This window comes from Aythya marila (genome assembly GCF_965140915.1).
Source record: "Aythya marila genome assembly, chromosome: 5".
NCBI classification, from domain to species: Eukaryota; Metazoa; Chordata; class Aves; order Anseriformes; family Anatidae; genus Aythya; species Aythya marila.
Genome location: NC_139046.1, coordinates 58,805,849 through 58,832,261, shown reverse-complemented (window position 1 = coordinate 58,832,261; position 26,413 = coordinate 58,805,849). Strand labels below are relative to the sequence as shown.

The window sequence follows — 26,413 nt, the reverse complement described above, 5'->3', positions numbered from 1 at the left end:
AAAACAAACCTGATCTTCGAGACAAACCATAAGTTGTACCTATCTGACTTCATAAATATATACGTATAGTTAGCAGTTGTTTACACCTACAAAAAAAGAGACAGAAAGCCACACACATTGAAAATTGAAAACATACAATTATTAGATACCCTGATGCTGAAATGTTTTGAAAACCTAGATGTGTGCTGCAATCTCATGCTGCTGATGATTGTGAGATGACCTTCTACTGAGAACTGACCTTCTTTTAAAATCAATTACCAACTTCAATTTCACTTAATCAGATGAAAATCACAGCCTTAATTTCTTCTGAGTAGCCTCTGGAATACTAGAAAATTATAAGGACATCACTTAAAACTGCCGTATTGCCAAGCAAAGTTGTTTTTTTTCCTGGTAATGTCAATGAAGAAAACACATATCTGAATATATCTGAAATTTGCTTCCTCTTCATGAGTTTGGCTTTATTTTATTTACTGGCTTGAAAGTTTTTAGTACTTTCTAAGTTCTAAGTAGAACTACGGGTGGCAGAAATATAGACTGCTACTATAAAACTGGCAAGAATGAAGAGCTATTTGTGTTTCTTCACTACATTGAAGACAGTGCTTTGTCTATGATTTATTCAGACAAACTAGATAAATGCCTGTTAGGATTTGTTATCTAAAGTAACTCTGATGAAAAAGAGAATTTCTTTGTGAACTGACATAAAATGGTGGTACCTCATATACACGGAAACATCTCTGCAGCGTAGAACGTTGTTTTATTTTGTATGAGTTTTCTCTCATCATATATTTATTTCAGCAAACAATCGCAAGGCAATTGCAGCACAGGAGAGCACACCTTTTTTTCCAAGTACAGAATAAGTTTATATTGCAGCTTCAGAGAGAAAGCTATGGGAAGAAACATTATGTCAGGTGATCTGTAGAACTTCAGTTGTTGGAAGATATTCAAGTTATCACCAGGCTATGTACACTGCACAGTGAGTGAGTGTCAAATTAACCTCCTAATGAAGAGAGCTGATTATTTTTGTAGCCAAAAGGCCCTGTGTCTGCAAGTCTGCCCTTTCAGCAGCAAAAGAAAAACCAGAAATAAGAAAAGAATTCAAGTTTGCTTTCTGGTGCACTGCAAGACCTTAAACTATGTTCTGAAAAAGCAGTGAACTGACTGGGCAACAAATCCATTTCTGCAGGAAAGCAGAGCAGGAAGCATTCAGACTGCTACTGTTAGGAAAGCAAAGATACTGAATGCATATCCAATGAAGTAGAAAAGACAGAAAAAGTGGCTACCTAATTACTGAAAGGGAAAGAAAAGAATGGTTGACCCAACTATTTGCTGAATTTTGTATTTCAGTCCATTCACACATCCCTTCCAAAGATCATCAGACGAGATAAGTAGAATGACAAGAATCGATTCAGCAGTCTGTTGACACAAGGAACAATTCCTTTTCTAGGTGATTTTTTCTGTTTATCGTTTCAAAAGAATTACAACAATACATGCAGCTGCTCCTTTAAAGAAACAAATCAGAACTGATTTTGTGGTTCTTCATAAGAAAAAAAGAATCAAGATAAATACCATGTTCAGGTTCTGGGACCTTGATCTGTGTAATACATCGCTCTTAGAGAGTCTTCAGTTAATACATTTAAATCTACACGAGGAGTTAAATACTTTTCACCATAAGTAATGATGGCATAATCTAGCATTTTGTTAATTCAGCCATTTGCCTTTCATACTAAAATACAGCTGCGCCTGAAACTGTGAGATGCACTATATAGAATTACTTTAGATCTCTGTGGGCATGCAGACAGTCCAACAAATACTGAACTCAGCAAGCCAGAAAAAATCTGCTAAAAATATGCCTATATACTTCTTAAATTTAACAAGTTTACTTTCACACCCTCACAGAAACAGTCTTGAAATGCCTGAACAGATATTACAGAAGGAGCAAATGACCAGTAAGATACACCCTTTTTACGACTAACTTACTTTGTAACTTCTAAGAATTGCCAAAGGGTTGTAGGATTAAGACCGCATAGTGTTAATTTTAACTCTCTTTCCTGGGTCTACGCACATTTAGAACAATGAAAGATCTTGCCAAGATATTTCACCCGCACGTTACATTGAAGCCTCTTACTCACTGGGCACACGCTGGATAAAATCACTGGTTAATAAAATTAAAAACGAACCACATTAATGTTACTTAACTTTTTCATGATCTTATTTCCTCATTACTGGATCCAATTTGCCCTTCACTTCTGTTGATGTGAAATGAGAATACCATTACACTACAGTGAACAACATTACGATTGTATGAGATTGAAACCACTGGTGCTCTGGTTTTAATATAAATTTTTTTTTCCCTGTAAATTGTATAAGTAATATGACATTTGATCCATATGTATACACAAATATGTAGGGTTTTTTAATGGTATTCCATTTGTTTTCTAAAGTGTACTACATTAAAACAATACCTTCAGTTCCTGACATAAGAGACAAATAATTTCTTGAACATGACTTATTGTGCATTGAGAAAGCTTAATTTCAGTTCATGTGGTAATAAAAAAATAGATTAAAAACATTCAGTCAAAAAATGTGGAAACAATTCTGATGTCATCAATAGTGACTGTTTTATGTTTTGAAAGGAAATCAAATTATGACTACTGTGATTATTTCTATTTCTTCCTCTGTTTCCCCTCAAAATTGACAATGTCATTGAAGTCAAATTAAACATCTGTTTGTAAAATAAAACAGAGTGCTACTGACAGCTGCTGCAGAATGGCAAATGTTCTACAGCTGCCAGGCTCCTAAATTAACAATGATTTTCATTTACAAACACCAAACAACAAGAAAATAATAGAGTGGGTTTTGTGTGTGTGTGTATTTTTTTTCTCCTCCCAATACTTGGAATTTATGAAAACACAGACTGTACTAGGGACCTACCCAGAAAGAAATCAGAATTTAGTGCTTTTACTTCTGCATTTACTGAAAGCAAAATTCAGACAAAATCAAATTGCACTGCAAGATACTTTGGAGAACTTCTGTCCATAAATGTCATAATCCTTTTGCATTTCCTCTCCTGGATATGCAACTAGATGTAACAACTCTCACAGGATTTATCCTTTTCCAACACAACTTTTGTCAATTAAATAATACTACTGAGTAAAAACATTTTACTGATTCTTCATACCTTTTCTAGATTTATATATATATGTATACATCAAACTAGCAATTTTTTCAACATTTTATTAAAAATGCTTGCATCAGACTCAGATGGCATGAATTTCTACACCACCACGTTGAAGTATTTAAAACAAATGAATTTGTCTTCTTGTGTTTAGAACTCAGCTGGAACTCACTGAAGGGTTTCAAGTTCAGTGAGGTTATGCAAATATCAATATTTTCATTAATAACTTGAATGATGGAATACAGAACAAGCTACTGACTGCAGACAATATCAAGCCGCAGTTGATTAAAATGCAAAGCGGTTCATAAATCTGAGGAATTCTGAAAAACAGTAATTAAATAATGTTAAATATAAAGTCCTAGTTTTAGATAAGAATAATTACTTGCACAAAGACAGAAAGGGAAAAGCCAATGAGACAGAAGTATTTGATATCAGGATGAAGGAGTTCTAGTGGATGAGAAGCTGAATACAAGTAAATGTTATTCTGTTACAAAAAGTACTCCCCTGAAAGCTCTTTCTCTAAGACTGAGCAGAGCCACATGAGCTATCTGTAGGATTAAAATGCTCAGGTTTAAGTAGCACTGTTTAAGGATACCAACCATTTGGAGAAAGTTCAGACAAGACTACTGAGAAGAATCAGATATATAGAAGGTGAAAAAAATGAAGGAGCTGAGGTTAAACAGTCTAGAAAAAAGTCTGAAGTAAAGATATGGGTTGAAGAGGGGGGTTGATGAGGTAAAATTACAGCACCTAAGGTTAAGGGCCAACAGAGGAATCATTTTAGCAAAACAGTAGCAACAACAAATAAGTATTGGTATCAGTTACTTATGAGGACTGTCAGGACTCCATCACTGGAAGTTTAGAAGAACAGAGGTGGACAGGGACAACTCAAGCAAAGCTCATCCTGAAGTCAAACAGCAAAAGACAGGTATTTCACCAAATAAGTCCCTTGCATCAGAATTTATTATGAGTTCTCTATTTATATTGAAGCTTTGGATCAGAAAGTAGAATTACTAGAAACCACTAAACCTGATTTACTACTGCTTCATGTGTGTTTTTTTTCAAGTGCACAATTTAAACACAATTTAGGAAGCAATAAGTATCCTCAGAGTAGTGTTGAGCATCTAGAAGGAGCATGGAAGTCAAGCATCTATAACTGTTAAGATATAAAAATAGAAGCTTTAAATTTTAAAGATTTAAAAAAAATCTTTGCTAAGTACCAAACGGGAATCCAATTGACTTCTGATCATTTCCATGTCTGAGTTACTGTCAATTGTTACCATTAATGGTTAATCTTAATTGCAGCACTTCTTCACCAGAAAGCATGGAGAAAACACAATGAAGACCAAAAAGAGAACTGATGGCACTGTCTCTATCATTCAAAGTGCTGTACTTTTCTAATGCCTGCATTCACACACCACTGCATATCAAAGGCCAATATTGTTTTTGGTCATTGCTGTTCGGTTTGGGTTTTTTGGTTAAGTTATTGTTGGGGGATAGAGCAGCTTCTGTTTAAGAAAAAATACAAGTATTTGTGCAATACTATAACCATTTGGACTGATCAGTTGCATGAGTTGCTCACATTTATCACAAAATGTGCCATAACGCTGAATTTTTTTAGTGTGAAATCTTCATATGCTCTTTCAAGGTACAATGTGAAACTGTTGCAAAGGGGATTAGCGGTTTTGCTACCGCAAGATGGATTTGTTCCTTGAAGACAGTGAAGCAACAGAAAAACAGCACGATTTTTTTTTCATTAAACAAACACTTTACGTTGACTAGCCTGAATTCAACATTATCATTAATAATAAAACTGTAACCATATTCCCTCTACCACAAGAGGAAAGATCATTCTTTCCTTACTCTGTGCACGTTACGTGGGCAGTGTGCTGTTAGTCCCACCACTCTGCTCCTCATCCACTGCTCAAATTTTAGTGACCTCTCACAACACAAAAGACTGAGAGGTACTAGGAAAAGCAGGCCAGGCACCTCTTGTATAATGCCAGCTCCAAGTCTGGCTTGATTCTATTGCAAGCATCTCCATCAGCTGAAGATATTCATATCTTCTCTCAAACCTGGGACCAATAAATTGCATCTCCCAAGCAACACCCACAGAGCTGGCTGCAGGATATGCATCTGCTTATGCAGCCCAGTCAGAAGAAGTAACCTTTAAATAACCTTTAATCCTTTCCTCTTCATAATGGAAAGATTATCCACTTTCCCCATCAGCAGAATACACACCCAGCTGCCATCCACTTGAATCATTAACATCATGGATATAGGCAGAAACAGTCACCATCTCACAAGCTTCTCAAAAAATCAGGGCATAAACTCAATTTGCAGGCATGCCCCACACTATGAAGACAGTTGCAGAAAAGCATACAAATTCACACACAGGGCCATTTCATAAACGATTGCTAACTGTTTAAGACAGCTGCTAGAAAGTATTCTCTTCTGGTCCTTTATGAACAATTATTTAATTTAAAATGCATTTAATTATAAATGTATAGGAATTTAGAACAAAAATAAGTACAAAAGAAGAATAACGTAAATAAAATTGAAGTGCAAATTTATTTCTCATTAAAGTAGAAAATGTTGATTTCAGACTAGTCAATACAAAGAGCTCGTTTCATGCAAAACAATATATTTATTTTTTTTTCCATTGTTTTCTATTGCTTTGCCCTCTTCAAGGAACAATCCCATCCTTCCATCCTTCAGTAGCAGAACCACTAAGCCCCTTTGCAACACTATGTCTTTGCAAACAAAACAACAGAAATGACTCTAGCTGGATTTTATGGGATTACTCTATTAATTGTACCGTAAAAAAAATATTTGTAAGAGCATAAAATTACATGAAAGTCCATTTACAACAGATAATTTCCAAATTCATGTGTTCCACTGCGAAAATAGAGAAGCAGTATTAAATCTGTGAGAAAGCAAGTGCTTAGGTTTTTGTAGTAAATGTAGATGTGTTTAGTCAGTAGATCCAGAGGCACCTAGATATATTATATATATTATATATATAGTAATATAGAGATATATATTACTGTATATATTAAAATGCAATTATACATTTTTATAATACAATATTAGACCTACTCTAAATATAGAAGCTGTGTAGAAGTACAGAAGGTTATTCTTCTTTCCTAGTGCAAGTAAATTCTCTGTATTTTGCCTAAAAAATGAAAGACAGGACTGTAATAAGTTGCAGTAATATTGCAAATTTTAAAGTTTTGTCCTATTTGTTTTGTAAAAATATATACATATTAATCTGGAAGAAGAAAACAATTCTTTTCAAGTAATTAGAACAGTAAAATACTATCATATCTTTTTTTTTTTTGTCTTGCAGTGTTTTATAAAGAGTTCCTGGTTGCTTCTGAGAAAACTGAGGCATTGAAAACCAAGCTGAGCCCAATGTGAAAGACAGGAATGGACAAAGCCTTCTCACTTCCCATCTCTGTCCCTAGTCATTTAAAGCTGTGTACATTCCCATTATATCAACTCCTAGAATGGAGAAAAATAAAAGCAGCTTGAGATTTTCTATACATCAAAGGTTGTATTTGTTCTAAGGACATCCAGAGATATCTTAGACTGCTATCTTAATTGCATAGACATGCATAGAGTGCCTAAATAAAAGATTTTATTTAAGCTACACACAAATATGAAGCTATGCTTCCATTGTCTGTATCAAAAAATGAAGTACAGAAGCTACAGCAGCTGCCATGTGCTAATTAACTGGAAGAAACAGGGTTATTATTTTTCAAACTATTTGTACATGAATTCTGATCATTTCTCTGCATGCAGAAGACTCAATAATTCTATTGGGAAAATCAGTATAACTATTTATAATATGAGAAAAAACTTTTTGAAAATATTTTATAACTGCACTCAGGTGCTCCAGTATTTGTAAATATATATATAAACAAACAAAAACAGCAGAAAACCTTCTGGTTTTGTTTGTTATTTTAAAGTATTCTAATTGACAGTCAAGTAAAATAGTTGGCATTTATGTATCTGGACAATCATACAGGAAGACTGAAGAGAAAATAAAAAGACTGCATTACCACTCAACGTCTAATCCAAATGAACTGAAGGTACTTTTGGGGTTTCCACACCTTGCACATTTAGAGGCATTTGTTAGTGAAGTAGCTCCTCATAGGTGTTCAACTATGTACCAGCAGCTCAAGTGCTTCAAAGTTACCAGTGTGGCTTTGCAATAAGCAGAAATACGTGAATCTGTTTTTCAGGAAATACAATCCAGAATTACGCAAGAATCATAAATAGTTGGTAAAATAATATTTCATTTTTAAGCTCAACTCTGTGATCATCTAGCAGATTTGCAATAATTTTGGAAGAAGCACTCTAGCTCCCATCCACCTAACAGAGGAGTCTGACTGATGCAGGCCCACTCTACCACTCATTGACTATTGAAACTTTGTTCTGTTAGGAGCAAGTATGTTCAACTTGCTGTTGTGCCAGAGGATCATAGCATCAATTCTCAGAGAGAGTAATTCTGAAATGCATTTCATTCTGACCATTTCAGTCTGGCATTTCTGATAAACACTTTTCTTAAAACACTGTTATTGAGTTGGTCGTGTATCATTAATTCACGTACCACAGAGCTCCTCTCACGCTTTATGGGTTTTGTTATCCAGATGTGTCATGCTCTAGTTCTCCCCCAGGAGCCCTCTGGTTGGATCTCATTGTGAGCTTTGAGTATGGAGAAGAGAGTGCTGCATACCAAGATCGTTTCAGTAAGCTATGAACTCATGGGGTTTTGTGACATTTGGATCCTTTGCATTTGGTTCTTCTTTTAGTCTTTTCAACATCACATCTCAGTGTAGTGCTGACTCAGACTGAGATGTCAAGCAACCTGAAGGAACACTATGCTTGAAATTACGAGAAAACAAGAAGTGCACATCCAAAAAACTCTAGCTGGATTTCATTCACCTTGAGAGCTTTGAAGACTCAAGAGCGATAGGATTGCCAGAATCCACATGGAGAATGGAAACTGAATATTATATCCAAGGAGTAGGCCCATATGCTAGCACTGAAGTATCACCCTGGAAGTATGACAGCTTTGCCAGAATAGCACAACTACCTAGAAGTTTTTGCCACTATATACATTGATATACTAAATCTGTCACAGCTTTTATTTGGAAGGCCACAATTCTTTAAATTTCTTCTATTTTCTGTTAACCACATGCAACCAAAAAACTGTGCAATTAAAAACAAGAGAATTACGTATGCAGGAAAAAAAAAAAAAAAAAAAAAAAAAAAAGAGAGAGAGAGAGAGAGAGAGAAAGAAAACAAAACAAAACACTTTTTCTCAAAAATTATAAAACACTCCCCTGAACATGGCTCAGAAAACATTTCCAGAAACAAACAGCAGAGAGATTATGACAAATATGGTGGATTTTTGCAAGAAGCAGTGTTAACAAACAATATTTACAGATAACAGATTTTAATTTGTTGGTTGTTTAAGCATCATATGTATGGCAGAAATAAGTAACTTGTAAGCAAGAACTTCTGCTAAATTTATCATATAAATCACATCCATTGCCCAAGAAGTCTATTATTGCATGAACTAATCACAGAAGTGTTGTTTCTTTTCTAAATAATAATTGCATATTACTTATCTGCATGTGGCCAAAATTTACTACATTAACAATTAGGCTCAGTGAAAAATATCAAATACTAACAGAGGAAAAGATAATTACCACCTAGCAGTACTTGACTCGTCATGCGATCTTCACCAAGTGACAGATTTAATCAATTTGGATATTAACAAGATTCTCCATACCAAGAAATTTTAATACGAAACAAGCTAAGACGATTTACAAAATTTTCTTCACTCCTGTTTTCTATCACAGAATTCTACAAGTACTTGCAGAAAACTATTTCATTCTGTATTTTTCATCAGTTACATGGGCTTGACCTTTACCTAACTCTTCAGTGATGTGAGAGCACCACACTGAGAGACATTTTCTCTTGAGGAATTCAACTAACTAGTTGCGTTTGGAAATTTGGGGCTAAAAGAAGTGATTCTGCATCACAGCCAAGCAACTTCTAATAAACATTTATTCAATTTTTTGTCAATGATGTATATCACTAATTGAAATCCAGATTTAAGACTTTCCTTGATAAAATGGACACATTTCCACTAGCTGCTTTTGCTAGAGAATCATCACAGCTGATGCCTGAAAATAATTCATCTTCTCTTAGTCAGTTTGAAATGTGTGAAAATCTTGCTCTAAAAAACTACAGCATTAAGCTATAATACAACAATAAGTTATAACCAGACAGAAGTACTGATCTGGGGAATGAAAATCTCTACATATTAGTTCTGAATTATACAACCAAATAATGCAAATGTGTGATTTTTGCTAAGAGACTGAAATAAGTACGACGATTTTTAGGTGTGTTTTGTTTTTAAGGGTGTTTTTTTTTTGTTTGTTTTTTTAAGTCAAAATAAAAGTCTTTAGATTCACTTACACAAAATATACTAAATATAGAAGTAGACTGGCCAAGTGAGGGTTCAAACCCCTGAAAATTGTTCGCTTCCATGCAATGATGTAAATATTACCAGGCTCTGCCACTGCCCAATTGTCTTTATAATGATTAGTTTTTATAAAAATTGCGCATAGCAAAAATAATTTAGAACATTTCTCAGAGTTTTAACAGTATGTTTTCAAAGGTTTTATAGAGGAAATGCATTCTGAGGAACCCCCAAAATAAGCAGTAAAGCTTTAAAACAGCAACTTTTATCAGAAGGTTAAGGAAACAATGTGGTCCTTCCATATTACCGTGTGGTACCTTAGTGTTCCATCAGTCACAAGGAACAAGGGACAGTACGTAGGGATAGAAGGAGGAAATGTTGCACTGTGAACAAGAAATCAAGTAGGCTGCACACAGCATGACAGCTCAGGATAGTCCATACAGATGTCTTCAACCACAGCAGCAAGAAAGATGTAAGCAGTTTCTAAAGCTAGCACAGATGTTAGGGCAACCAAATGAATTCTTATTGCTAAGTAAGACCCTGGTATATCCTGTTTGTGTTTCAGTAATAACTTTGTTCCACATAGCAATACTTTCTATTCCAGTACCTAGTGCCGTGAGACAAGGCTGACTTCTCAATTGGACAGCTGATGGTGCATTCCAGTCCTAATGTGTAATCCTAAAAATCAGAGTGTATAAAATCACCTTGCAGTATCCAAGGCCATCCCCAAAGTGATGTGCTGTTTCTCTATTTCAACCATCTAGAGAAATAATTTTAAGAGCTGGTATGCTGGAGTCTCTGTACCTGTATGTATTTGGATTTAGCATTTAGGAGACCAGGGAAAAGAGTGCTTAAAGGTCTCTTGAGGTGCTTGAGGGTCTCTTCCAATCTATGTGTGACATCTAATCAAAGTCCTGCGTCTAATTCTGTCCTGTGTCTTCAGTGAGACTCAAGCATGGGCTTAAATGCGTGGACAAAGAGAGGCTCAGAGTCCAAGGACTGAAACACATGTGCATTGATAATAAAAACTATTTGCACTCCATTACACACAGAGAAAAGAAAAATACAGAGGGCTTTTTCTTCTTCTAAAGTTCAAGGCTTCAGAATTTTCCCATGATGGGTTTGGATGTAACTATTTGTAATATAACTGTTTGTAGACTGTTGCTTTTATTACTGCATTAAAGCTCACACAAATGTCAGAATAATTGTGAAAACTGCATCCAATGTTTCTATGCTATTCTGTGGAAGATGACCATAAAGCAGGTTTATAAAGAATGTTGACTGTAAGCTCTAATTCAGATGTGATCAAAGTTTGACATCCAAAAGAAAAAATGCAAATATTAATGCTGAAAATACATTGCAATGTATACGGTATGGTGCCATATTATTATGTTAATTTCTGACATTAGCAACTTATAGTAATCATGATTGTTTCATTCATTCTTTGAAGTGCTCTCAGGTCTAGTTACTCTCCCTCTGAGGTCAACAAACCAGCCACTGGGAGCAGGTCTGTATTTTTCACATATTTCTACTGAAAAGTACCTAACAATTGCCTTTCACTTTCAGCAGTACATAGACACGTAAGATATCTGCATGCACTGTAAATAGGTACTTGCAACACTAAAAATTCGTCCTCTCTGTGAGCTTCAATTTATAAGATGTTCCTTTAGTTCTTGGGGTTTTTTTTGGTTTGTTTGTTTATTGGGAGTGGGGAGGGATGGGGAATGAGGTTGATAATGACAATCCTGTTTAGGGCAGTAATTAAAAAATCCACCAATTTGAGTTGTTACATACCATGACTGGATGACTGGATTAAAGTTTAAATCACATCTGTCCAAAAGCAGACATGAAAAATCATCACCTTATTACGCTACAGCAAAAATGTCTTGGGTATTTGTTATGCAACTAAGTGGGAGGCTGTTCTGAGTGGAAAAACAAATAGCCTTACCGATAAACAGCTCAACAACTCTGAAAGAATTATCTGGATTGCTGAAGGAATTCCTTTGAAAGCTTTCACATATAAACCTTAACATACAACCTGTCTGGCCATGCAGCAAGCAGCACACTTAACAGTTTATTTAGCTACAGTCTCATATGCACTTGTTTGTCCTGAGCTTAAAGAAGCCCACAGCTGAATTCTTGGGTTGTTTCAGTAAGCATTGAAACAGGTGTTCTTAAAATTATTTTACTGATCCCAAGAGGCAACAGATAGATGTGCACTGCCAAAGGTTTGAGACTGCTTCACAGCCAGCGTCAGGGCTGAGACCAAATCACCCCCATGTTGCTTGCGCCACTGAGCAGGAGGAGGAAGGAGAAGCTCTGGGTGAGAGGGCAGCAGGCAAGGACCAGCTTGCTGGCCTGTTGAGCAATCAGTTGCAGCTTTAACAACACATTTTCCTAACATGGCCTGAACTAACTGCAGCACAATCACTATGATAGCATCCCCTTAAAAGCCTAGGGCTGTTTTGCGTCTCTGAAGATATTCCCAGTACTGATAAGACTGAAATTTTTTTGGTTTACTGCAGGGCACATCTTAGCAATTGCAGAGGCTTATCCCAGACAGAAGTTCAAAGCAAGAAAAGAAATCCCAATTGTCTACAGATATTTGACCAATCTATCCTATTAAATATGACAAGCAAAATCTAAAGAGATGAGATAATGTTTCTCTGGCACTTTTCTCCAATACTCTTAGTAGTAAGAAGTGACTTAAGATTTCTACAGACAAAAGAGTGGCCCAGCACAGTGCACCTACATAATACTGCCTTTGTCTACTGCTTGAAAAGCATGAGTACACATGCAGCAAACTAAAGAGATAATAGGAAATCAACAGTAAAAGGACACCTGCTCTAAATAATGAAAGTACTCACCTATAAACAAATCTGTTCTTACTGATAAAGGTCCATTTAGGAACTCCTGACTACAGAACTATTGTTCATCTCAACCTAGACCATGATTTTTTTATATGCATCTCAGTGAGAAGGATGCAGTTTTGATCTTAAAGGTTCCAGAATCTTTAGGTTTTCAGGTGCAATAAATAGAAATAAAATTTTCAGTAGACTGAGAGCCTACCAAGTTCCATTAGGGTTACCAACTCAAGGGTAACTGAAAGCATCAAGTAACTTTTGAACACTTGGGCTCTAAGTTATTAACATTTAACTGTGCAAGTAGAACTATCTTTGTTCAAATGCACTAAGTGAGAAGAAAGTATCTAAGAACTCAGTTCGTAAACTAATAAATCATAGATTTACTATTAATTGAATTTGACTTTAATGATAAGTTTAATATGCATAAAAATACTCACTTTAGAATTACACAGCCTGTGCCAGTAGGAGGAGCCGTCCAAAACACTTGAATGCGTGTCCTCCTTCTAGGTGTGCTCTCAGTAACTGCAACAGGACAATTACTCATGAATTGCGTTTCTTCTTCATCTATGATCTAAGGAAAATAAAGAGAGGAATGTAAAAGGGTAAGGACATACATAGACAATATCTCTCAAATGTGTTCTGTCAGTTCATGTTTTCTTTCATTGGGATTACTTATAATAATCTCTGCTTAGCACAGCACTACTTGGTAAATTGATTTTAAAACATGCAGATAACTCACTATAATAGAAAAAAAATGAATATAGAAGAATATTTCAGTTCTAAGTTTATATAAGATTGTCCTTTCTACGCACAGCTGCAAATAACCTTGTTTGTGATTCTGATTACAGGAGTTCCAGGTAAATATTAATGACCTGAAAATATTTAAGGATGCAACATTTCCTTTTTCTTTTTTTTTTTTTTTTTAATTATAGCAACTGGTTAGGACACATGGAAAAAGCTAGAAAAGAGGTTTTCAAATTGTTTACTTTTTCTTTTCTTTCAAACTAACTTTTGTTTAAAGAGTATTTTTCACCAGGTATAAAAATAAAAATCTCCAGGTCAGAAGAGGTAACACGTGAATCATATTGATTTATAATTCAGAGCCTGTTATTTAGTCCAATGTGCACACATTTTTACTTTTATGAGTGAATGATACTGAACAGAAAGGTTTAAGTGACATAAGTTAACACAAAACCAGAGAGGCTGACTTGAAACTGGTGTTGTTCCAAGGATTTTACTCAAAAGTGTCTGTGACAAAATAGCTTTCTCACTACATATGTACTTCATGGATTGTACTTTAAGCCTTCTGTTCATCAGATCTGAAAGAAAATTCACCAGAAGCTGCCAAGTTTTATTTGGAAACAGCCAATACTGTGATACTGCAAAATTTCTCTTCAAAATTATTCAGTGGTCCACTGTCATTGATGAAGTAAAATTTCACACTACATTGGGTCATGTTTCAGGCAACAAATTATAAATCATATTGTTTTGAGAAAGAGCAAAACTCATCCCTAAAGGAGCTTTTTTTCAGAATTCTGGTTTTAATAACACACACTCTTGCCAAATTACATTAAAAAACCATCTTCATCTGTAAATATAACTTTAAACAAGTATTTTGACTCAAAATACAAATTTACCTTATAAAAAAAAAAAAAAAAAAAAAAACAAAAAACAATATCTATAGTTTGACTAGATTTGCTTCATTGAGCAGGCATCTACATTGCCTTACCCAATCCTACTGCCTGCATTCCCAAACATTTCTAGCTGACCCAACAAATCTATTTCTCGTTTTCCATGACAAAAGAGAAGCACTGACACAGAGGAGTGAATTTAAACTCTATTTAGCTGGTCAATACGATGGTGGTTAACGAGTTTTAAATCTAAAGCCATTAATATTCTTTGACTTTTTCAATGCTGCATAAAATCAGAGTAAACATAATGTATGCAGCTACTACTTTGCTAGATTTTAATTAATGTGAGGTATTGGAAAACATGGGAGCTAGTATAAGCTGAAACTGGCACTGCTTTACTGTACTACTGCTTCCAATCTAATTCTCTTAACTTGAACATTAAAAAGTCACTAATCTACAGTTCTGCCTTGATCATCAACAGTATTTATTCTGTCTGCCTTATTCTGGCAACATATTTCTCAGAAAGGTTGTCTCAATTACTGAGGAGCACATCAAGTGATCTTTTGTTCATATATCACAGTAAAAAGTAAAAAAATAAAAAATAAAAAAAAATCACGGAAGCTTTGAATATGTGATTTTAATTTATATAAAATAAAATACCATTATATATTGCACTTCATAAGACTAAAGGATAATTCACGTTGAAATGGCTGTGAGGTCATCTACAAATTCTCAAGAAGGATATATTTTCTAGAAAAACAGAACCACTACAAATCACTGGATGAGTTACACTAGCTCCATGTTCCGTGGCTATTAAAAACTGCTGTTGCTCTATCTTAACTGACATCTTGGCATAAAAACGTCAAAAATATATTCAATTCAGGTCAAGTAAGATTAAGCACTTACAGGTAAGCGTAAATACTTTGGCTGAACAGATAAAAGTTACTCAATGAACCTTTCACATGTTGCTTTTTACAAATCTAGCGTAGCTCTTGTCTGAAACACACTTCTTCAAGGAATGTTTCTGGAGAAGGCCAACTGAAATGAATCTGTGTTCTCAAAGCACAGAGTTGCTATTTTCAGCTAACAAGCATTCAGCTGCTTTCATATCCCTAGACATGATTCTTCCCACAGTCATCACTGTAGACCCATCTGTGATGCATTTAAGTGTTAGGTAAATTCTTTTCTGCAGGCAAGTCAACCCTGCTTTTTTGTACAACAATGAATTTCAGAAGGAAAAATGAAACAAAACAAAAATAAAAGTAAAAAAAAAAAAATCCAACAACTAATACTTAAGAGAAGAGCTATGGAGCAACTATGAGTAGTTATTGCGGGTAGAATTTCCGGTTACTGCAAAAACAGAAGCCAAAATATTTGTCTAAATTCTAAATAATTGAAGCACATCCATGCACATTTCCACTAGCAATAAATGAATACATAAATGCAGGTATATTTCGCATTTCTGTAGCCTACCAAACTGCTGAACCTTGCAAGTTATGAATTTTCTCAAGGAATACAGATGACCAAAAAGAAATAATTTTAAAGTTCTGGCTGTGTTTTAGAGCACAGTCCTGGAAGAAGAGACAGTGTTTGAACCTCAAGGCTACATCACGATTTCCTGCATCAGTTACCATCAAAGCAAGAATACTTATTGCATAAGTGTTTGGTGGGAAAAATGACCGTAAAAGAATAAAGTCCTCCAAAAAAAGGGTTCCTTTGAAGGAAAATTAAACTGAAGCTTTCTTAATAAAGACTACTGATGTTGATAGAATACAGTACAGAACTCACATATTAGTTAGAAAAACTCAAATGCCAGATGATCTGAGATATTAAAATACATATTTTAAGATATTTTATACATTTCAGATTCTAGTACTTCAGGAAAATACAAAAACATCTCATATATGTATTTTTTAAAAGGTGGGGTTTCTTCCATATCCATGGAGGTTTGGTTTTCTATAATAAGTTCCAAGGTGCAATACAGGAATGGTTCACCACTTATATAACAGGACTCCAAATGACACAATATTTTAGGGTGGTGGATGATATTATTGCAGTCTCACATAACACACGGGAAAGCAATAGTATCCTGGCCAACGCTGGGGAAAAAAAAAAAAAAAAAGAAAAAAGAAAAAAAGGAAAAAAAGATATGTAATCTCTGAAAATAATACAATCCTGATTTTAATTCTGGAATCAAGTCAGACCACATAGGCAAGAAGGAAAGAACTGGCAGGAAAAAAAGCATGCAGATTAAAATGTAGCATCTGCAAAATTATAGCCTGCTAAACTCTAGGTTATGTGTAACGGGAAGCCTCACATTTTCAAGAATGGACCAGCAAACTAACTGTATATTAAACAAAAATCCTAAAAGCTAACATGAACACTTGGCCCAAGAATCTGAGGTCTCAAAGGGAGTATATCTCTATGCAATGAATTCTTTTGAATCCACGAATTCAATGATATTAAGTCTTAACATTTTATTTAGTGGCTTTTGTTTTTGGTTTGTTTTCTATTACGATTATAATATTATCGGAATAATTTATTCCCTCAGGGAAACTAGTGTAAATCCTGAACAAGACTTTTGGAGTTAACCCGGATTTGAATGAGCATCACAGAGAGTAGAATTTGGCTGAACTTTTATAAATCTACAAACATGGAAGTAAGGATATTAAAAGGGAAAGTTTACCAGCCCCAGGTTCAATCTTGCATTCTTTGCCTAGTCCAAACATTTAAGAGGTTGAGGAATTTTGGGTGTTCCTGAAAAGCAGGACTGGATAAATGCTTGGTTGTTAAACAGATGAATGAGTGGTTTGCTTTTCTAAGAATTACAACATTTCATGCTGAGTGATAGACCTCACTATCTGACTTCTATAAAGTGTTAGTCAAATGAGCTAATTCAGGAAGTAATCCTCTCTGCTGTTAAAAGCACTTAAAAACGTACACCGGTGTTAAAATGTTGAAATACATACAAAAATAGTTATGTACACCACAAAGAAAGGAATTAATATTAAGTACAAAGGAGATGAAGTTACATAAATCCTCTACTGGCTTGTGTCCACTGTTTAAACCACTGGCAAGGACCTTCAGCACCATTCCTTGTTCTGTGTGGACACATCATCACTTTCCACCCACTGAACATCTGTGCTCTAATGGAACGACCAAATTTAAAAAAAAAGTTCAGAAGACAAGCATTTTTGTAGGCAGTTTTCTTCTTTGGAAGAGTTAATAAGGAGTCAGACTTCCAGAATGTTGCAATCTACTTGAGGAAACTTTCCCGTTATGAAGAAAGCATTGGGTTTACATAACAGTAATAATATTTGGTCTTTTGGATTTAATTTAGAACAGAGCTTATTATATGGAAGGGAAAAGCACTGATGTACAAAGTCTTAGCATATCTACCTTGAAGATACACTTTCCTTTGTAATCAATTTCTTTGAATAAGGGACACGGTATTTCCTTTGGAGTTTATACTTAGATGAATCAAACATCTAAGGGACGTTTTTAAGAAGTGTCAGTGATCTGTCCTGCTGCAGTCTGCAATCCAAAGCTGTGTAGCATTAATAAGCACTGCTGGGCTCATTGAGAGTTGCCTTCTTTAGCACTGCACGTGAAGACTGGACCAGCCACCTCGGAGCACTGGTGAACAGTATGCACATCTGTCAAAGAAGGGCATGGCGAAAACGTGCACGTAGTTTTTTACTATGTAACTCCCAGCACAGACTTTACATAAATAGACTACAAACTTGTTATTGGAAGTCAAATTTAATTCTGTAATCATTACCTGAGTAGAGATTTTATTCAATCAAAGGTTTAATGTAGTCAGGTAATGTGATGGTAAGTCCTGTGAAAGCAGTACCAGCACGGGATTCATGCTGCTCCACCTGGCTGCCCGTGTGTCCAGCTACCTGCTTGTTTTTCATCGCAGGCACAAGGTAGTTGGAAGCCTGCAGTAAAAAAAGGACCCTTCCACTTCTACAAAAGTACGATGCTAGATAGTCGGATCAAGTCTTTGATGCAAGAGAAGAAAAACTAAGAGATACATGTAGCTTCCAAGACATTAACTAACTAAATGGTGTGTGAGACACTATAGGAAAAAGTATTTGAATTCCGTCCACTTGTCCTCTTCTTTCAACCAAAAATTTTGAATAGTGTGTTCACTGTGAAAAGGCTGTGATGGATATCAACAGGAAAGACAAGCTACTGAGAGAATCCAGTCTGAGAACCTTATTAATTAACATGTCCCAAAAGTATTCACTATCAAGAACCTTGTTTATGTCGTACTGTATTGCAAACTGGTCTGCAGGCTAAACTAACCTAGAAGCTATATTACACCTACCAGAGGACAGGCCATAAGGTCTATTTCAAGGTGCAATTCAAACAAGAGGAAGAAAACAGTTTGGTGTAACAAGAACCTGGCATACAACAAGCATAAAGCACTGCACTACCAGCATCTACACTAAGCAGCCTGTCCTGCTGAGAAACTGCTTACGGAAAGCTTAACAGCAATTTCTTCTTTACTTAACTCAATATATAGGAAGAAAGAACACCTGTATCAACAGTGATGGGTAACAACAACTTGTCATCAATTAGCATTTGCAAAATGTTAAATTGCATACTTTCTGTTGGGTTTGAACGATTCTCAATTAGCTCAATCAATGTGACTTGTTGAATTCCTGGGCTTGTGCCAAAGGCATTAGCAAGTAGACTGAAAACGGTCCATCAAGAAAACGCCACACCAGAAACTTTCAACATATGAACTCTGGTTGTTATGAATTGAGAAATTTCTATCTATGCAGTCACAAAGAGTGGATTTAAGGTTCACAAAAGAAGAACCAAGTTTTGTTTCCTACGAATTTTTATCCTTAGCTGTAATATTAACATTTATATGAAAATGGTTGGCTGAACTGTTTGAAGCTCCTTTATCAGACTACATTACTAGCATTTTTGACAGATAATACAGCTTTTTCCAGATAACATATTACTTTTATAATCTCTAACAGAGAAACTCTATTAGGCATGGAAAGCTGTCATTATTCTCATAGCTATAAATCTCATTTTGTTCCATCTATAGGTTTTTTCAAAAAGTAGCTCTTTTGACTAAGAAAATTCCTCTCATTTCATGTATGAAAAGCTCTTAGTAACCACAAGGATCCAGCAAGGAAAGAGCAAAATCTTTTTGAACAGTATTACCATATGAAATCCCTTCAAAAATTCTGGTTTCTTAATGCAGCCAACCCTATCCAACCATCCTCATCAGAAACAGGAAATTACTCTAAAGATTTAACTTGTTTTTTTCACCTTGGCACGCAAAGGTTTGAAGAGCACCAGTTGACTACTGCCCAAGAGAATGCCCCGGTGTAAGCGACAGAGTGCACAAATCAGCACGAGTAAACTGGAAGGGGACTTCTTGTGACATTTTGCACAGAAGTTGCAAGTTGCTCTATGCCCCGCATGGCAAATGGTTGAAGGCTTCACGCTTCAGTTCACGTTCAGTCTACACAGCTCATTTTACAACATTTAAATAATGTCACAATCTTGACCAAGACTGAAAATTTTAGTTTCGAAGAAATTTTTGGCTCATCCCAACATATAATTTAGTGAGGACCTAAATCTAGAGTAAATTTACTGAGGTCAGAGGCTGTACTGAACAGTTCAGCACACTTTTGTGTTGGTTTTTGTTTGTTTGTTTGTTTTGTGTTTGTTTCTGTTACATTCAGGTAGTAGCTAAAAAACTGAACTTGCTTTTCAATGCAATCAGGGTTTGTTTGTGGACTAAATACAGCTTGCATTTGGAAGCATGAAATGAGCACATGGGAAAGGATTGATTTTATGAACACTCGGTCAAATGGCAATGAAGAAATACTACTTTTGCAATTCTGTTCTGAGGATTAAGACGCAGAACCATCCTACCGCAGCCCTGAGACAGAGTAACAACCAGCAGGGATGACAGGGATGCTGAGCAAGGCTGTGCCGTGGCAATCCCTTGCTGGCAGAGGCCCCACAGGAACAGTCAGCATTAATCAGCGCAGTCCTCTAGCTGCAGTTCCATCACCTGAGCCAAGACCAACCCAAAACTGCATGATTACAGTGCTAACATACCTGTTTCAGAAAAGACTAACCACAATAAATTCAACGAAGATAAATGGAGCATTTGCTGGGCAATGCTTTCACAGAGGGATTCTTTCATATTCAGTGTTACTGTCAAACTATTTCCGTATGAATATTAGTCACTTGGCAAAAAATAACCACTGTTTCAAACTGGTAAGTAGTTTTGGCAGGGAAAAGTTAACGTTTGATATGTGGTGTCTCAGCTGCTTTCACCTTGGGAGAAATGTTGTTTGCTGAAAGTGATGTTTTATAAAAAGTCAACCTCGCAAACCATCATGGATTTTTATAAAACAATCCTAAAGTAGTATAAGTTTTAGGATTTTGCACATTTCTTTTGCAGTCACTACAGTTAGGACCATTCATTTAAGCTTGTAATATTCACACATTTCTAAAAAACAACCTCTTGCTCTTCCCTGAGAATATTTCCTGCCATTTTGTCTAGTCATATATAACACGATTAGCCACTTCATATATAAGAACCTATTTTAATCTGATTTTCTAGACACATAAAAGACATTTGGAAGTTGTGCAAAGAAAGAAAAGTTTTTCACAGCCTCGTAAAATAAAGTGAGATAAAATATAGCAATGTGGATAAAGCACTCAGTTGGAACTCACGAATGTGAGCCTCACTGCTGAGCAACCTCTCTCAAATCGCTTCAGTGTGGTCTGTTTCCCAATTGCTAGTGGAGATGCAGACACTGAGCTCCTTTTCCAAAATGGTATGTGCAATGCTCTTTAAAAACGTACCTATTATTATCCTTAACAGCTTGTCACGCCTCAAATTGGCCTCAGACGTCATAAACAGAAGTTCTTCAGGAGATTAAATATGAGATGTCAGATATTCAGCCTATGTTGTGCCATACCGATAGCTCAAATTGGATGGAAAAGTACTTTAGAGAATCAACTAGGAATTCAAGTCAGGTGAATCCAGGGAAGCTAGGGATTGCCCCATGTACCACCCTTCTGTCTCACTTTGGTAAAATGAACAGCCCACTTCAGCCAAAGATCTCCCAGCTTGTTGCACTGATGCCCACAGAACCCAGCAGGCAGAACAAAACCAAGTCTGGCAGAGCTCCAGTTTGAGAATTACATCTTTTACAGCTGAGGATGCTCTGACAGCATACTAAGGGATAATTACTTTTAAAATTGAAATTTAAGTACTGCTAGGAATAAGGACCTTGTTTTGCAAAATATATTTTTCTGATTGTCATGCACACTGGTCTAAGAAGGAAAACCTTATTCACATCTTTATCTTGCAAAAGCTGAAAGGCATTATAGTTGAGCATGCTCTGGGACCAACATTTAAGACCCCACTTCTGAAATGCAAGATGCAGATTCCCATGTCCATCCTGAATCTAGCTGCTCACTAAAAGCGTGAACTTTGCCAAAAAAAGAGTAACTTTCAGCCACTCTCTTCTCTGATCCGTTCTACCTCACGTATGTTCTCACTGAACCGAGGGAAGAACTGCCTCTACAGTCAGGTGATGAAAGCACTGATGTGTTTTCAAATCACTGCTCCATTTCAAGGACTCTCTCTCCAAGTTGTGAAGCCAGTCTTCTCACTCGGACAGCAGGGAAGTATTTTACTCTTTCTACAAAGCAAAGAGGAAAAGACTGAGAAATCAACCCTGAAGCTGACTGTTCCTGCACATAGGAGCACTCCTTGGGGCTGCAAAACACCCTGGTGGAATCCGTGTTCTAGACGACTCAAAACATTTGTCCCTCCACCCAGATTCAAAGTCTTTTGTCACTTCTGACAGACCTCTTCCTCTGACTAGAAACCATGCCTTGGGTGAAAAAATTCCCCCCAGTCAAACAATTGTGAAAATTGATACATTGCATTAAAAGGGTCAGTATACTGGCATTTTTATTCTGGTGACACAAGATTGAAATGTTTCTCCCAAAAACTGAAAGTCCCCTCTAGCACTGGTTTGCCAGCCCAGGATTGAGATCCACGTCAGTTCTAACAGTGATAACTTAAAAACGTTCAATTAAAAACTGTATCAAAATTCCTCCCACATTTGTTTCCAACCCCCACAAACAAACATCCTTAGCTGAAAAGGCACGAGACAGACTGAGTTTTCCCCCCAGACTTGACCTTGTATGGTGTCTTGAACTAGGGCTCATCGATAGTCTTCTCACGTCTCTGTCAGGAGATTACATTTAAGCCAGCATGAGCACTTTGCCCATGTTACTGCTGCTTATATATATATGGTGTTGCTTCTGCCAGCACCAAAAATTCATAAGAAACTTTCTGTGAATAAAAGATTAATCTCTGGTTGGCTCAGTGGGCCACTCATGCATGGAGAAGCACATACACATTTTAAAGAAGGAAAAAAAAAAGGAAAGAAAAGAAAAAAAAACCTCTAAGTATACATTACAAATTATATGTTTCCCCTACATTTTCTAAATCCATTTGGTAAAGAATTCATTCAGATTCTTCCTGTCTGAGCATAAAACAAAGATTCATAAATGTACACTTAACTTCAGATCTTATGCTAAGCATGCACTGAAGGTCACTGATCAGAGTGCTCAGTACCTCGCAGGACTGAATCCAGCTTGAATTAGAGTTATGTTTTATGGATATGCTTGTGAAAAGCTGAAGGGCTATATGATTGCTGGGAGCACGTTTTCCTGCTGTATTTGTAAATTTAGCTAAAAATCAGCACTAGCATTTTGCCAAATCCAACACGGAGTATCTTGTCAGCAAATTCTTAATAATTTGTTCAAACTGTAGGAACCTGTTTGCACCAGTATTAGGATTTTCCCCTATTTCTGCAGCAACTGTCTTTACCTGCCTGAGCCCACGTGTTTTTTCTTCTGTCAATACATGAAATTCTTTGAACTAATATACCATTTACAAATAGTTGAAAGGATGTGCCTTCACTGGAACTAATAAACGTTTTGTTAATAAGCACCATTCAAGCCCAGTCAACAACATGTTTAGAATTCAGCAGCCCAGAACTTCACTCACCATCAAAATAAGCTTTAAGCTCTCAAATGGATGAGAAATGCAAACAACTGAAAACCTGAAATCCTCTTGTTCGTAACAAGAGAGAGAAATCGTGATCCAGTCCTAAATCCACCGTTCACGTCCTCACTTCTGGAAAGCTTAAGTAAAAACAGACAAGGAAATCTGAATTTCACATAACAGGAAGCAAGCACACGTGCTGGGTATCGCCACCTACCAATTCCTGCACTTTGGTAACGTTGGTATTCAGTGATGCTGCTGAGGGTGTAACCCTTCCCTTTGAAACGAATTACACGAGGAATCCTTTGATAAGATTATCATTTATGTACCACTGCCACAACTGTATAATAACAGTATCTTTAGCACAGTAATGAGCTGTACACAAGCAATGGGAGCGCCAGAGAAATATTTGCACAGAAGACGTGGACGTTCCTTATCTTCTGCTCACACAGGCACTTCTCATTTACATTTCTGTGGCAAGAACTGCAGGTTCCCTGCCCATTTAATTTGCGACTGTTACTCAGGAACTAGCCTTTTCCTTCAGCACAACATCTCAGATAAGAACCCAGTTGCCAGACCAGCTGATCAAAGGAAAAGGAATGGTAAATGCAAAGAGACACATAAAACACCAGGTAAGGAAGAAATTATCCAGTGGCTAGCCAAACCACATACGTAGCTCTCCTACTGCAGCCACCTCTGTGTCTCAGTTCTTCCTGCAGAGCGATGATAACAGCCTTCCTTCTTCCCCAGCCACTCTGCTTTGCATTCGTCAGAGCATTAATTGTCAGGCAAAGGAACCTTTTCTAACCATCACCGACTGCAACGTGTGCTTAAACCTAGATGGGGCTTCCTTTCCAGTACAGTCAATAATGGTATTGTAGAGATGACACTCTCCTACAATATGATACAATACTGGGGAGTAAAGTACAAAGGTAATGCCTCTTCTGCTGCTAGGTACATCAGAACTGATGAAAGTCATTTGAAATACAGAGTAAAGTCTGCATGTTCTCCTGGATCAGCATTTCTCAGTTACTTAGTCTGTTCAGGCATTTCATTTATCCTTCATTTTAGAAAGTATTACACCACTCAGCATTAAGAAGACGCTGCCAAGAATAGCTACCTCACTTGGAGCTCCTCATTTAAGTTAAGAAGGGATTTAAGGATTACAGAAAAATACATATTTTTAATAGCATTATTGTCCTGCTTGATGCCGGAGCTTTGAAGCATCAGCAGGTCTGGCACACATGGTCTTCGTGAATTTCTCAGTGCCAAAATATACATCCCAACCTAGTCCAAGCGTATTCCACACAAATTCCCTCAGCCTTCAGAGGGCTGCGTACAGAACATTATCTACTTCAGAGAGAGTTAATCCATTGCTAAAACCGCATTTCGAGCAGAAATACTGTTGATCTGGAACTACAGGCTTTATACAGATAAATTTAAGAAGGCTTTTACCTCCTTGGAAGAGCTGACGAACCTTTTGCACAGTTACTGGCATCAGCTCAGGAATACTGCTCATAGAGAAGGGGTGCAGGGCATGGTTGGTGACAGCACTGACAAGAGCTGTGAGCAATTACAAAGTCACCGGTTCTTTGTGCATGTACGAGTGCGTGCTGGCACACCAGGCACAGCCAAGAGCTAACAACCCAGGCTATGGCTCCTTTTCCTTTTGAAATGCCACTGAACTATTAGCGTGCAGATCCTCAGATTCTCTCCTCGCTTAAAAGGCACCGCAGATCACACAGGCTATTCATGAACTATTTCTCTGTGTGCAGGTTTTTCTATAAAGCCTAATTTCACATCACCTGGAGTACCCTTCTGGTAAGCAAAACGCGCTTGCTGAGAGTTTCAAGGAAGCCAGAAAGTTCTGCCTTATCCCTTCTGGCAGGAGAGGATCTGCTTCAGAAAGACAGGCTGCAGCCAGGCAGCACTGAAGCCGTGCCTTGGCGAGAAGGGGAGCCCTGTGGGCAGGCTTTCGGTTTCTTTGCAAGTAGTTGGTAGGCTCTCATTAAACTCTGCCTGCAGTCCGCACGGGTTAAGCACTGTGCCTGAATGAAACCTCCCAGCGCCAAATATTAAAACTGAATTTGTATAAAAGCAGCCTTTTGACACTCTGCCTGAATGCTCTCTGACACAGGATGCTCAGAAAGGGTGCAAAACAATGGCAAAAGTATTATGAAAAAGAAAAGTAATTTAGTGGAATTTTTAAAGTTCTGTGTTCCCTTGACTATAACAATATATTTCATCATGGTACAAGGTGGCTGCTGGAGAGTTTTAAAATCTTCTCAAGGGAAATAAATACGTGGAAATGGATTCTGAAAAAAAAAAAATGAATACAGAATCTTAGGAAAGATATAATAAAATCCTTCATAGCTTTGTAAATTGAAATACTGGGAAAAAAAAAAAAAAAAAAAAAACAAACCTGCAACAACAGAAACTGAACTGTATCAAATAGTACTTTGTGCACAGAGTAACACTATAAGAACTGACAGCCCTTTAAGTTCCACAAAAAATAATAATATTGTGGTTTCTTGCTTTTATATTAATTCCAGGCAGGGTAAAATGATGAAGATGAGGTTTGTTCAACATATCTCCTACTCACGAAACCCGGCATGACAATCAGAAGTATGCCTCGGTGAAAAGATTTCATCCTAACCAAAAGGCTGAAGAAGTTCAGCACATTTAGCAAGATTAGAGGAAAAAAGCAGCATTTTCTTACGCAGGTGTTGCTGTGTACGTAATGTTAAAATGCTACAAAATACTTGCACAGGGTAAACAGCTCCAAGGTTGGTGTTGCATTAGGATCTAAAAGAAAACTTCCCCACTCACACATCTGTACAGGGGCTCTGCACAGCCCTGCGGACACCCTGATGCCATTTAGCATCCCAAAATGCATTGAATAGCACGTTTGCTTAGCTGTACTTCCGTATTAGCGTCTGGACCATGAACCTTGTCAAATATTTCAAGCACACCATTTTTTAAGGGAATTATTAAAGACAGTGATTTTGATTGATCTGCTTCTGAAAAGAGTTTGTGCGTCGTCAGTGCATTTCCAAGAAAAATGGTGCAAGGGACAGCAAATTCCCAAAGAATGGCATCACTGCAGGACGAAGGTGAGGCGGGCATGCCTGAAACCAGGTCCTGTGCAGAGAGCCCTGCTCCAAG

At 36.8% G+C, this 26,413-nt stretch overlaps 1 protein-coding gene across 1 annotated transcript in view; it reads right to left on the bottom strand.

Annotated features, from left to right (window-relative positions):
- Positions 1 to 26,413, bottom strand: part of SPON1 (spondin 1) — a 179,301-nt gene that overhangs the window by 130,696 nt on the left and 22,192 nt on the right. The window contains exon 3 of the mRNA XM_082762198.1: positions 12,976 to 13,109. Coding sequence (XP_082618324.1) covers positions 12,976 to 13,109 — 134 coding nt within the window. The remainder of the gene's footprint in view (positions 1 to 12,975; positions 13,110 to 26,413) is intronic.